This window comes from Berghia stephanieae, chromosome 8, assembly GCF_034508935.2.
Source record: "Berghia stephanieae isolate SIO BIC M18660-M18661 chromosome 8, UCSD_Bste_1.3, whole genome shotgun sequence".
NCBI lineage: Eukaryota > Metazoa > Mollusca > Gastropoda > Nudibranchia > Aeolidiidae > Berghia > Berghia stephanieae.
This window is the reverse complement of record NC_088367.1, coordinates 32,965,307-32,980,306: the sequence shown is the minus strand read 5'-3', so window position 1 is coordinate 32,980,306 and position 15,000 is coordinate 32,965,307. Positions and strand designations below refer to the sequence as shown.

Genomic DNA, 15,000 nt, shown 5'->3' with positions numbered 1-15,000 from the left:
TCTTGACATCCACGATGGAAAAACGTCGGGATAAGAGTTTCTACAAGAAGACAAAGAAATGAGTTCGTTAAATTCCATTACAACAAACAAACAAACATTAAAACAGAAATAAAGGGCAACAGGAAAAATAGCAACAAATAAGCAACGACAAGAAGAAGAAGAAGAAGAAGAAGAAGAAGAAGAAGAAGAAGAAGAAGAAGAAGAAGAAGAAGAAGAAGAAGAAGAAGAAGAAGAAGAAGAAGAAGAAGAAGAAGAAGAGAAGAAGAAGAAAAAGAAGGAGAAGAAGGAGAAGAAGGAGAAGAAAGAAGAAGAAGAAGAAGAAGAAGAAGAAGAAGAAGAAGAAGAAGAAGAAGAAGAAGAAGAAGAAGAAGAAGAAGAAGAAGAAGAAGAAGAAGAAGAAGAAGAAGAAGAAGAAGAAGAAGAAGAGGAAGAAGAAGAAGAAGAATGAATGAATGAATGAATGAATTAATGAATGAATGAATGAATAAATAAACAAATAGATTAATAGATTAATTAATAGAAAAACCCACGCCATATTGAGATGCCGCCCTCTAGTCTGCCGTACTCTGAGAAAACACGTATATAAAATTTTAGTCAGAAAATTCGCTCTTCAAATATTAATCGATTAAATGACTCATCTTGGCAAAAACTCTCAAATATGAAGTCCCAGGTTTGAGAGTGTCCAATGCCCCGAAAAGATGAAAGAACAGGCATACAATACTTTAGTCAGACCCGTATTGGAATACGCGTGTACAGTGTGGGATCTTTATCGGCAAGGTCACGTCAAGAAAATCGAACAAGTTCAAAGGGCAGCTTCGAGGTTTGTCACCAGCGATTACTTGCGACGAACCAGGATGCGCTACTGATGCCTGAAATTGTTGCAGTGAAAAAACTGGAGAGTAGGCAGAAAGAAAAACGCATCCAACTTATCCACAGGACAGTACATTCCAACAAAATTCCAACAAACTCTACCACAATATTTCACAAAACAATACTGTACATCCACAAGAAATTATCATAGCGGTAAGTTCACAATTCCAAAACACAGAACCAAAATATATAAAAACAGTGTCTTCCCAAGAACCATCAAGGAATGGGACACTCTCCAACCAGAAATCCTAGATATTTTGGTCAACTATTAAACATTTATCTGCTTTCAACTCAATAACACAATAATGGAGAAAGTCACCACATAATTGTATAAAATCTGCAGTGATGTGTATAATTCGCCTTTTGCATAATAGTGTGGAGCCCGGGACTACGAACAGAGATGCATATACGAGATGGAAGTCGGTTTGGACGAATTCAATCCCTCGTGGGCGCGGGGACATAACTCCTCTAAACTTGGTGAGAAGTTGCCAGGCTTCTACACTAGTAAGAGGAGACACTGGGTGGTAGCGAATCGGCTTCGGTCGAGGACCTGCCTCACGGCAAAATCGCTTCATCAGTGGGGACGTTCCACCTGTCCATGATGTACCCGATGTGGACAAGAACCCGAAACCGCAGAGCATCTAGTGTTTTGACGAAGCATCCGGGTTGGTTCCCGACGGTGCACGAATGCGGTACGGACTTTGATGATTAGGTCGATCGTCATAACATAATAGTGAGCACCATTAGTACCTGCTGCCTTTTGCTGATAAAGACGTTGAACTTGAACTGAACTGAGAATTTTTGCCAAGATAAGGGCTATCTTCATCAATCGATATTTAAAGGACGAGCTTTCTGGCCAAAATTTTATACACGTGTATTTTCAGGAGAACCGCCCCCACCCCCTCCCCCAAACTTGAGCATTTATATAGCGCAATATCCACTAAACTTGCTCAAAGCGCTTTACAACGGGTCCCTAGCTAACAGCAACGCTTAACATGTTGGACGAAACATGACGCCTGTTAGGCGATATCACATTTTTTCCGACAGAAGCAACGCTATTAACGGCTAAGTACTCACTTTACACCTAAGTACCGTGCGAGAATGTGAGTAAAGAGCCTTTTCCGGGGATTCAACTATGCGCACCGCTCGGGATTCGAATCCAGGCTCTTCCGCTCCGAGGACGAGTGTCAAACCACTAGACCCCATAGCGGCGCAGTGTCGTGTTGTGATTCTCTAGATCAAAATTCCAGTGTAGTTCATGGGATTTTTTTTTAAGCAATACTCACTCTCATCAAACCTTGCTGTGATGGTACACAAGCTTGGACATTTCATCCTGACCTCACTCCCTGTCCAGTTGAGTGGCGCAGTAATACACTCCTTCCCTTGACTGTCTTCATATCCCTCCACGGTGGATTGGAACTGGCAAGTTAGGCAATTCTGGCGACATTCTGTCAATTGATTATTTAATTAATTGTTTTAAAATTTTCTATTTACCAGCCATTTTCAGGATGTTCCCCAAAACTCCACACCCAAATAACATAAAAATATATTTTTTATCACTCAAACACAATAGCAGTAAGCTCTTGCCATAAATAATTTCTTTAGCAAAACATGCTCTACAACACACTGTTCATTTTCTTTAAATTTTATGATGTACAAAAGAAATTTGAATAAGAAGAATGTTGGTTGTATCGTAACGAATGTGACGATTTTCCGTTAGTTGGTAAAGAGAGGGTTAATCTGTCTTTTGATTGTTTTTTGTTTTCTTTTTATGTTGTTGTTGTTGTTGTTGTTGTTGTTGTTGTTGTTGTTGTTGTTGTTGCTAAATTTGTTCTTTTTTTTTTTTTTTTTGGTAATACAATAAGAGAAGTTGACGTTAATCCGCTCTTTGTTCTCGTTATTTGACCGGCAGTCAGGAGATTCGTAAGTAGTCCTTCAGAGCCATTAGGCCCATGGAGCCGGAGCTGGATAGGACACTAGTCTGTCGCTAAGTACTTCCCGCCTAATCTAACACACTCAGCTACCCATTAACTGCTGAGTGGACAGGAGGGGGGGGGGGGGTTCAGAAAAAGATCTCGACTGCACCCCGGATCCATCTTGGTCCCTTTGCGTGTGAAGTGAGTACTCTACCAACTAAGATATCGGGACCCTCTTAGGTGATTCGTAGTCTTCGTTACCTTATAGCCAGACACTAGGATTTGACTTTTGACACATCTGGCGACATTCCGTGAAATGGATTATTTAGATTAAATCTTTAAAAATACATTTAGAAACGAAGAACCGATTTCAACATCACAAGGAAACATCCAACTGCCTCAGCACCTTAACACACATGATAACATTATAAAGCTAAGAACACTTGCACTCGACAGAGATTTATGGAGGCAAATTACTAACCGGACAATAGAAACAGACTGACAAACTCGAAGTGACGCACACATTCACGGCAAGCGTCCATAGAGACTGCGCAGCCATATATTCAAATGTTTTGTTGTTTTTAAAAAAACTATAAATCTAGGAACATAAATTTGCCTCCGAGAAATAAATGGGATAATCACAAACATGTCTTTTGATTGTATTATATAATGATTGAAATACGCTTCAACAGCCGTAACGTCACTTCCTTCGTAATGACGCATGGTAACGTAGTAACTGGCTCTAAACTATCGGAACAATGGCGGACGCCTTTATGAAATATTTCTCCGACGAGCATAAATGCGTATCCAGAGGAGAAAGAACATAATAAATCTGATCATGTTTTGACTTATACACATTCTGATCATAAGACATATGAAAAGTTCTAGCCAGCATGAAGAATAAAGAGTACCGATTTTCTTTGTTTAGAACCACGATGGCCGCCGTTGCTGGGCGACGTGACATTAGACTATTGAATCCAATTGACGTCACTCACAGCTCTTTGCTATCCTTTTTAGACCGGCACTCAGGTAATTTGTAGCCTTTTTTAACTTATAGATAGACGTCTCGTATGCACTTGGCTAAGAAGTTCACAACATTGTCATCCGGAAGTATAACGTACCGTCACATAAAACTATGTGTAACCTTGAACGTTTATAGTCTGGTTAATACAGTTTATTAAGAAGTACTCATAAACGCGGATGGCAGCAATACCAAAGACCTGAGTGACGTCAACTTCATACTATCTATAAACGACGTCAAAAGGCAAGTCCCAGTTTCAGGCTTTGGTTAACAAAAGCTACGGTTTGTCACATTAAAGGGAAACAATCAATAACAAAAATAAAATTTGTATCTTTGTTATTACTCACCAGTAGGACATACGGTAACTATGGCAATGATACAACATATACAGAGTACATCAACAATATCCATGGTTGGTGTTAAAATTTTGGTTGGCTGAAAAAAAAAGTAATGATAAACAATAGTGTGCAATTGCATTCAATAGTAGATGTCACGTCGCCCAGCAACGGCGGCCATCGTGGTTCTAAACAAAGAAAATCGGTACTTTTTATTCTTCATGCTGACTAGAACTTTTCATATGTCTTGTGATCAGGAAGTGTAAAAGTCAAAACATGATCAGATTTATGGTTTTTTTTCCCTCTGGATACGCTTTTATGCACGTCGGAGAAATATTTTACAAGGGCGTCCACCATTGTTCCGATAGATTAGAGCCAGTTACTAAGTTACCACGCGTCATTCCGAGGGAAGTGACGTTACGAATGTTGAAGCGTATTTGAGGATACAAATAGCATTATAAATTAAAAACAAAAACAAACAAACAAAATAACATCCAAAAAGTAGAGCATTTATATAGATAGTTTGCGCTTAGCTAAGAAGCTCACAAAATTGCCATCCGGAAGTATAACGGTCCAACACGCAAACTCTGTGTAACCATGAACTTTTATAGTCTGGTTAATACAATTTAGTGAGAACAACTCACAAACGCGGATGGCAAAAACAATATCAAAGGCCTGAGTGACGTCATCTGCATACTATCTATAGATAGTTCGAAGATGACGTCACTTAGGTCTTTGTTATTGTTTATTGCCATCCGAGTTTATGAGTAATGCTCACTGAACTGTATTAACCCGACTATAAACGTTCATGGATACACACAGTTTTGTGTGTTGGTCCGTTATACTTCCGGATGGCAATGTTATGAGCTTCTTCGCCAAGCGCATACTATCTATATTAACTTCCCATGTGCTAGAGGTCATTGGTCACATTGCAAAATGTGCCCAAAGTGACCCACTTAGTGAAAAAAGTTCACAGCTTTTTAAATATCTAACATCACGATTGGTCATTTGGTTCAGCTTGACACATGGGTATGTTTATAACTTTTGTAAACAATGCAGCGTGTTTACATTTGTAAGAAATATCCAATCGTTGGACAGCAACAAATCATGTGATTCATGACCTGGTTGGACGAAAACATGAATATAGATCGCTCCCATTGAAAACAATGCAAAGTGTCGTCAGATGCCGCGATCACGAAGCGATTCCTTCATCAGCGTGTCAAAACATTGTGATAACTATTCACTAAATGTGTCTACTTGACATGTACTAATGGTGGCGATGGAATCGGAGCGATCTATAATCAGGTTTTCGTCCAACCGAGTCTTTAATCACATGATTTGTTGCTGTCCAACGATTTGATGTTTCTTTACAATAAATATAAACACCCTGCTTTGTTTATGAAAATTATACACATTGTCATGTGTCAAGCTGAACAAAATGACCAATCGTGATTCTAGATATTTCAAAATCTGTGAAAATTTCTCATTATGTAGGTCATTTTGAGCACATTTTGCAATGTGACCATTGACCTCGAGCACACGGAAAAGTAATATAGATCATCCCCATTATAGGTTGATAACCACGCCTCTCGGACAATCGTTGCAACGTTCAGTGATTGGTAGACACAGCAAACTCCGAAGGTTTTACAATCGATGGTTTGTGTTTAAGTAAAATACCCAATGCTCTACCGCTTGGTCAAAAGAACTAACACAGAAAACTATGTATAAATGTAAACGTTTATAATCTGATCGAGAAAATCGTGTGATAACTAGTCACCCATTTGGCGGTATAAAAACAATAACAATGATCAGAGAGAGGTCGATTTCATTCACGTTACTATTTACAAACAGCCAACTATGTTTGTCCGAGCACGTGTTTTGTGTGTTGGTCCGTCATACTAACGGATGGCAATGTTGTGAGCTTCTTAGCCTAGCGCATACTATCTTTTCAGTTTAGTGAGAATTGCTCATAAGCGCGGATGGCAAAAAGCAATAACAAAGACCTGAGTGACGATAACTTCATACTATCTACATTTTTTTGTATTTCAGATCTGACATGCAACTTTGGACCAACCAAGAGCTGTAGCAAAAAATTCTTCCATCAAGGATTTAAAGTAAAATCTGGAGGATATCCTCAGGGAGCAGTCAACCCTGGTAAGATAAAAATCAATTTTTTCATAAATGATGTAGAAAAAGTTAACTTCTACCCCTACCACACTATGACAGGACTGTCCTGGGACGAATTTGTCCTGTCCCACTGAAGAAAGCTTCTATTCAAAACAGGTACCGCACTCGGGACACACCTCGCGTATCGCTTGCTCAAATGCATTATCAATTTGGATGAAATAGAGGTTGCACGTTTCTGTGCTTTACTACTTAGAAAAAAAAGATAAAGATTAAATTGAAAGAGAAAACAATATTGGGTGCATCCTTTAATGACCCAAAGATTGCTCAAGGGTCAATTCCATAGACTATGGTGATCTCCGATCTTATCCTAAAATGTTTTTCTTGGAATCGCCTCACTTTACCCAGGTGCAAATGTGTACCAGTTCGCTGAGGAAAGCGTATCCTTGACTTACTACTTGACTTAGATGCCTTTCGCGTCTCGACCGAAAGATCGGGTCGCCTTGGCTGTTTCCAGTATTTCCTGTGTGAGGTGTCTCCAATATTGCCGGTCCTCTGCTAGGGTTCTCAGATTTTCAAGGTCCCCTGCCGTTATGAGACTAATGCTTTGTCCAAGTGTTGTGAGGTTTTTGTTTAGGATCACAGGGAGTGTTGTGATCGGTCTTCCTCTGAAAAGGTTCCCGTGTTTTTGGAAGTATCCCGACATGGCTTGGTTTGCTGGTATGTTTTTGTCCCTGCGTAGTATGTGACCGAAAAGTTGCCATCGTTGTTGTAAAATGTCAAGGGAGATTGGTCTTTCTTTTGTGATCTTATAGAGTGATTCATTTGAGATCTTTTTGGGGTATTTGATGTCCAGTACCCTTCTTAGCTGTGTGCGATGGAAGGCATCCAGATGTTCTTCTTCGGATTTTGTCAACGCCCAAGTGCCGCAGTTATACAGAAGTACCGGTTTTACAAGAGCATGGTACAGTTTCAGTTTGGTTTTTCTCTTTATTTTGTCACCTCTAATCCATACATTGGTGAGTTTACTGAGTGCGGCGTTTGATAGCTGTTTTCTTCTTTGTACATCCTCGGTGTCTCCAATTAGTGAGCCGACTTTCTTTGTTCTTTTCCATTCCTCTTTGTTCCTCGATATTGTTGTAAATTCGGTTTTATTGGCATTGACTTGGAGGTTATATTTCATGAGGGTATTTTGTATGATGTCTATATTTGCTGGTGTTGATCCAATAAAATCGACATCATCTGCATAGGCGATTTCTCTAGGGATTGCATTCTCAATATGAGTCGTTGGTTTTGGAATGATTTTTCGAACTTCTTTCAGAGCGTGTTCTAAGTAGGCTATATTGTGAACAGAATCGGGCTCAGACTATCTCCTTGGGGGGTCCCGATGTTACTTTCGAACTGCGTCTGTTTTGTGGCCCCGTATATCCTTGGTTGTATCTTTGTGTTGCTGAGGAGAAATCGGATTATTCGGAGCTCGTCTTCGTCTACTATTTCTGTTAATATCTCCAAAAGTTTTCCTCTGTCGATCGTATCAAAGGCTGCGGACATATCGATTCCGGTTATTGTTATGGATATGTTTTCTTTGAGTGCCTTTGCTGCCAACCATTTATGTGTCCATACAACGTCCGATGTGCTTCGGTCTTGGCGAAACCCGCTTTGGCTATGTGATAGGTATTTTTCTATTTTCGGTCTAATTCTGTTGAGGACAATAGTTGACAGTGTTTTTCTTATGGTATTCAGTAATGTTATTGGGCGCAGGTTGTTTACGGGTCCTTTCGTTTTTCCTGGTTTTTGTATTGTAATTAGGACACCGCTGTTTATGTCCCAGTCTTTGTGTGTTGAGAATGTTTTGTTCATTATGTTTGCAATGCTCAGATCCAGGAGAGTGTACCGCATTTCAGCAATTCAGCGGGAATTTCATCTTCGCCTGGGGATCTGTTATTGTTTAGGCACTTTATGCTATTTCTAACTTCAGTTGTTGTGATGCGGTTGTTTAGGTCTCTAGGGTTTCCTGAGAAGGGCGATATTTGTGAGACTTGTTTGTGAAATTTCTGCTGGAAGTGGTCAGTTACAATGTCAAGGATATCGTTGGGATTTGTTGTCTGTTTGCCAAATTTATCCTGTAGTTTTGGGTTCTCGAATGGTTTTCGGTTCAGAGATTTCGTCGCTTTGAACATAGACGATGCGTTACTTTTGGACTTCCACTTTTTTGTCTAATTCCTCGTTTCTGTGTTTTATTGTAAGTGATCGAATTGAATGCAGTATTTTGTTTCGTTCCGTTTTCAGGTTTATTATTTCTTCCGAGTCTTTCGTGTTTTGTATCCTGATCCTAAGTTCTTTTTGTTGCCGCGATAGATCGTTAATAGCGATGTTAGGCGTTCGATTTGGTTTGTTCTTAGTTGTATTAATAGAGCCTGCACTTTCTTCCCCCGCATATTTCATTGCCGCTTGCGTCTCTTTCCATTCATTGTTTGGATTGCTGTTTTGCTTTATTTTAAATAGACTTGAGTTAAGTTCATATTGGTAATGAATGCGACATTCTCGCTCATTTACTATTTTTGCCGTGTTTATTTTGACTGCCGTTTTACCTTTCTGTCTTCGTTGTCTGTACACATTTATGTTGAAATTCGTTTTTACAAGTTTGTGATCGGATGTTAGCAGTGTACCACCGTATGATCGCGAGTTGGTTGAGTAGTGTTTATGGCGGTGTCGACATATGATATAGTCTATTTGGTTGTGTATTGTTATCATTTTGTCTTGGGTTTGGTCTTTCCTTTGTCCTACCCATGTTGTCTGGTGTCTTGATGGGTGGTTGAAAGCACTGTTTGTTATGAAAAGTTTTCTCTCTTCACAGAACTGGACTAATTTTTCTCCGTTATCGTTACGTTTTCCTTTTGAGTATGATCCTAAACATAGTGTGTCACTGTCGAGACGTTTTCCTACTTTGGCATTAAAATCTCCAGCAATTATTAATATTGATTTGTTTCCTATTTTGTTCAGTGTATCGTCTAGGTCTTTGTAAAATTTATCAGTTTCCTCTGGGTATTGTTTTGCGCGTTGACTTGTTGGTGCGTAAACATTTACGATTGAGATAGTGAACGTCTTCTTACCGTGATCGTCTTTATTATCGTTATTCTGGTTCCTTGAATTGATCTTACACTTAAGCTCAAGAACACATATTCTGTCCGAAACATTCCATTCGTCACTAGTCAAATCCCTGCAGTTTTTATTTATGAGAAATCCACATCCATAGTGAGGTGAACTGGAAGCAAAGCACAGCAGTCTGTGACCATTTATTGTTTGGTCGACGCCATCTTGGATCTTCGTCTCTTGTAAACACAACACATCGATTTTATAACTTTCTAAATCTTGACACAGTTGTTCCTTTCGAATGTTACTTTTAATAGATCTTAAGTTAAAAGTTCCAATATTAAGATTAGTCCACATCAGGTAAAAATTAAAGATTCCACACAGTGAATAAATAGAAACATAAGACTATCCACTGAGCCGAAGCTCAATGTCAACAGGTGTCAGCCATGTTGTCCGCTATAAGCGGTATCCAGAGGGGGAAAAACCCATTATAAATCTGATCATGTTTTGACTTTTACACATTCTGATCACAAGGCATATGAAAAGTTCTAGCCAGCATGAAGAATAAAATGTATCGATTTTCTTTGTTTAGAACCACGATGGCAGCCGTTGCTGGGCGACGTGACATCAGACTATTGAATCCAATAGGATTCAATAGTCGTGACGTCACTTCCTTCCTAATGACGCATGGTAACTTAGTAACACTGGCTCTAAACTATCGGAACAATGGCGCACGCCCGTATGAAATATTTCTCCGGCTAGCATAAAAACGCTTCCAGAGGAAAAAAACACATAAATATGATCATGTTTTGACTTTTACACATTCTGATCAAAAGGCATATGAAAAGGGAATGAAAAGTTCTAGCCAGCATGAAGAACAAAAAGTAATGATTTTCTTTGTTTAGAACCAAGATGGCCGCCGTTGCCTGGCGGCGTGACATCAGACTACTGAATCCAATTGTCCGCTTCACGCTATTGAAACCGAAATAATCTCCTGCACCATTGGCGACAAGGGTCTAAAGGAGTTAATCTGTCTTACAATGAGCCTTTATAGATAGAATGCGCTTGGCCAAGGAGTTCACAACATTGCCATCCGGAAGTATAACGGACCAACACACAAACTCTGTGTAACCATGAACTTTTATAGTCTGGTTAATACAGTTTAGTGAGAACAACTCACAAACGCGGATGGCAAAAACAATAACAAAGGCCTGAGTGACGTCATCTGCATACTATCTATACAAACTTTATCGTGTGATAACTAGTCACCCATTTGGAGGTATAAAAACAATAACAATGATCACAGAGAGGTCGATTTCATTCGCGTTATTGTTTATAAACAACTCAATATGTTAGTCCAAGCACGTGTGAAGGTGTGTGACAAATTGGTGGTGGTGATGATGATGATGATCATGATGATGATGATGATGATGATGATGATGATGATGATAATGACGACGATGATAATGATGATGATGGTGATGATGATGATGATGATGATGATGATGATGATGATGACGACGACGACGACAACATAACTATATACATCTATCTATAGATAGTTCGAAGATGACGTCACTCTGGTCTTTGTTGATGGTTTTGCCATCCGCGTTTATGAGTAATGCTCACTGAACTGTATTAACCCGACTATAAACGTTCATGGATACACAGTTTTGTGTGTTGGTCCATTATACTTCCGGATGGCAATGATATGAGCTTCTTATCTATAGATAGAATGCGCTTGGCCAAGGAGTTCACAACATTGCCATCCGGAAGTATAACGGACCAACACACAAACTCTGTGTAACCATGAACTTTTATAGATAGTTCGAAGATGACGTCACTCAGGCCTTTGTTATTGTTTTTGCCATCCGCGTTTGTGAGTTGTTCTCACTAAACTGTATTAACCAGACTATAAACGTTCATGGTTACACATAATTTGTGTGTAGGTCCGTTATACTTCCGGATGGCAATGTTGTGAACTCCTCGGCCAAGCGCATTCTATCTATAGTCTGGTTAATACAGTTTAGTGAGAACAACTCACAAACGCGGATGGCAAAAACAATAACAAAGGCCTGAGTGACGTCATCTTCGAACTATCTATAGATAGTATGCGCTTGGCTAAGAAGCTCATAACATTGCCATCCGGAAATATAGCGGACCGACACACAAAACTGTGTGTATCCATGACCGTTTATAGTCAGGTTAATGCAGTTCAGTGAGCATTACTCATAAACGCCGATGGCAAAAAACAATAACAAAGATCCGAGTGACGTCATCTTCGAACTATCTATACATGAAAAAAAAACAAAAAAACACCATAATCCTCGTGAATGTGTCCCCCCTTTCTTCAGGGTATCTCAGTTGTGAACCAAAGAGTGTGAGCGATGAGTGTACCATCATAAGTAATATCCCAGCGGCACCCACGAAAGGCGTTTGCCTCAGTGTAAATGTTTATTTTGACGGAATCGGGGCTGACCTGAAGTTGAGATTTTCGGAAGAGACAAAACCAAACATATTTCCCAATTATCAAACGATGACTACATCTATAAATTCTTCCATGAAAAAGAAATGGATGAAAATAGAACGCACAATAGCTAGCAGCAAAAGGTTTATTGTAAGTATTGAAGGGACATTGTTATTAAAAGCGTAGTGATTATAACAAGGATAATGAAAATGATGATTCTAATATTTTTAAAAAATAAAATGTGATTATGGTGACAATGGAGATGATTGTTAAGATGATGATGGTGATAATGTTGTTGTAGGGGATGATATTGTTTTCGATAATGATGATGATGATGATGATGATGATGATGATGATGAGGAGGAGGAGGAGGAGGAGGAGGAGGAGGAGGAGTAGGAGGAGGAGGAGGAGGAGAAGAAGGAAGATAATTATGATGATGAGTCTTAGTATTAGTTGTTGTTTTGTTGTTGTTGTTATTGTTGTTGTTGTTATTATTATTATTATTGTTATTATTATTATTATTATTATTATTATTATTATTATTATTATTATTATATTATTATTATTATTGTTATTATCATATTATTATTATTATTATTATTATATTATTATTATTATTATGATTATTATTATTATTATTATTATTATTATTATTATTATTATTATTATTATTATTATCATCATTATTATTACTATTATTATTATTATTATTTATTATTATTATTATTATTATTATTATTATTATTATTATTATTATTATTATTATTATTATTATTATTATTTCTTTGAAGTATTATGACTTGAGCAACGATTTCTTTCTTTGTTTCACATTTCTCGCAGGTTTCCTTTGTCGCCAAAAAGAAAAATCTGAAGGATTTGTTCCTGGTGGACAAGATAACTGCGACAGACGGCCCTTGTACATAATGGCGAAGGTAAAAAATTATATCGTGCGGCTTTGTGGTCTTGTGGTTGTTTGTTGTTTGTTGTTTGTTTCTAATGGTTTTACGGCGCTTGCAACATATTTAGGTTATATCAGCGCCAGTAAAAAGAAAGAAAATGGGATAGTAAAAAGTTCTAGAATTACAGTTAAAGCACCCAATAGAAAGTATGACAAAGGGGAACTGGGAACAAATAGGGATTAGATGTAGATTCCAAGAGCATACTATCAAAGTACTTAGTTTGAGATCACCAATAAGTCTCATCTGGACACAAGCACGGCCCCCACTAAGAGGAATACACTCAAATGTTTACATTATAAATTATAACAAATATAATAATACATATAACAGAGAGATGATTTACAAGGAAAAAAACATCATCTCCCAAAACAATAACTATGCATTTGACTGGGCAGAACTTATGAATAGTTTACTTAAACGCTTACAAATGTGTAATACAGGTGCAGTTCGCTTTGCTCAGTAATAGGATTCAACAGTCTGATGTCATGTCCGCCCAGCAACGAGCAGCTTGGTTCTAAACAAAGAAAATCGGTACTTTTTATTCTCCATGCTGGCTAGAACTTTTTCACATGTCATGTGGTCAGAATATATAAAAGTCATAACATGATCAGATTTATAATGTTTTTCTCCCCTGGATACACTTTTATGCTCGTTGGAGAAGCATTTCAAAAGGTCGTCCGCCATTGTTCCGATAGTTTAGAACCAGTTACTAAGTTACTATGCGCCATTACGAGGGAAGTGACGTCACGATTGTTGAACCAAGCAAGAAATAGAACCGAAACGCTAAACCACAACGAATCAAAATCTATATCTAGCATTAAACACAACGTGTACATACATGCAAGTCTGACATCCGAGCCCTATTATGGGCCTACTTTAACATTGTTGTAATGAATAATACTGTGCGTCATTGGGGGGGGGGGGGGGATTTCTATTGCATCAATGACCCCATAATGTATTAGGTTATTATCAGACTTGCAAATAAGGGCATGTCGATAATGCTACCATAACAACCTACTTAATTTCTTTCTTTTTTCTTTTTTTCAATTTGACAAAAGAATAATGCATTTGATGATATTAACAAAATATATTTGAACTTTTTTTCCCCATATCAGTCAACCAAGCCAGATAAGAATTTAGTTGAGAGAAAATGTTAACACTATATTTCGGAAATTTAAATAAATTCTAATATTAGTTTTGTTCTCATTTCTTTTGTCTAAAATTTCAATGTTAATTAGATTTAAGCGTAAATAAGTAATAGAAGAAGAAATAAATTATGAAATAGTATATTATATGACTTGTCTATTTTTTTATTACTTTTATTTGCTTGTGTATGAATGTGTGAGATTGCGTAAATGGTGTGTGTGTGTGTGTGTGTGTGTGTGTGTGTGTGTTATAACATGAAAGGGTTTTGCGACGCTTGCGACACATTAAGGTCGTATCAACGACAGGAAAAAGGAAGAAATTGGGATAGTTAAAATTTCAAGAATTACAAATAAAAAACCCAAGAAAAGGGAAGAGAAAGGGGAATTGGTTCAAATAGGAAACAGATGTAGATTCCAAGAGCATAGCATTAATGTACTTAGTTTGTTATCACCCAAAAGTCTCATCCAGACACCAGCACAGGATCCCACTAAAATGATTACTACACTCAAATGTTAACAAGATACAGTTCAAAACAAAAATAGATAGATGATTTACAATGAAAAAATATATCACTTCCCAAACTAGTACCAACTAATCCAATTTCAAGTCAAAGACAGACAGCAGCTCATAAAAAAGAAGATATAGGGTGATAGAAGGTGCATCAAGTGACCTCCTTCTCACAATGGGAGGTCAAAGACACACCCAGGAGCTCTCAGTTTGTATGAGTGGAAAATTCAATATTACAAGAGCACACTATCAAAGTGCTTAGTTTGAAATCACCTAAAAGTCTCATCCAGACACAAACACAGGTCCACACTAAGAGGGATACTCAAATGTTTACAAATCATATATATAGACACAAAATATAATACAGTGCATTAACAGAGAGATGATTTACAAGGAAAACAATATCATCTCCCAAAACTAACTATATATTTGACTGTTTCCCTCCCAGCTGGGGTATCTGGCCAGGGCCAGGACAAAACCAAGTAATTTCATCCCAAGACAAAGACAGAAAGCATGTTGGAAAACAGATATAGGGGTATAGAAGACACAGTAAGTGTCTACA

General features: G+C 38.0%; 1 protein-coding gene across 1 annotated transcript in view; it reads right to left on the bottom strand.

The window, feature by feature from the left end:
* LOC144977833 (uncharacterized) overlaps positions 1 to 2,671 on the bottom strand; it is a 4,514-nt gene extending 1,843 nt beyond the window's left edge. Inside the window, exons 1-2 of the mRNA XM_078923236.1 lie at positions 2,157 to 2,671; positions 1 to 40 (exon numbers count right to left, since the gene is read on the bottom strand). The exon at positions 1 to 40 is cut by the window's left edge and continues 1,843 nt beyond it. Coding sequence (XP_078779362.1) covers positions 1 to 40; positions 2,157 to 2,202 — 86 coding nt within the window. The 5' untranslated portion in view covers positions 2,203 to 2,671. The remainder of the gene's footprint in view (positions 41 to 2,156) is intronic.
* Positions 2,672 to 15,000: the final 12,329 nt, after the last annotated feature.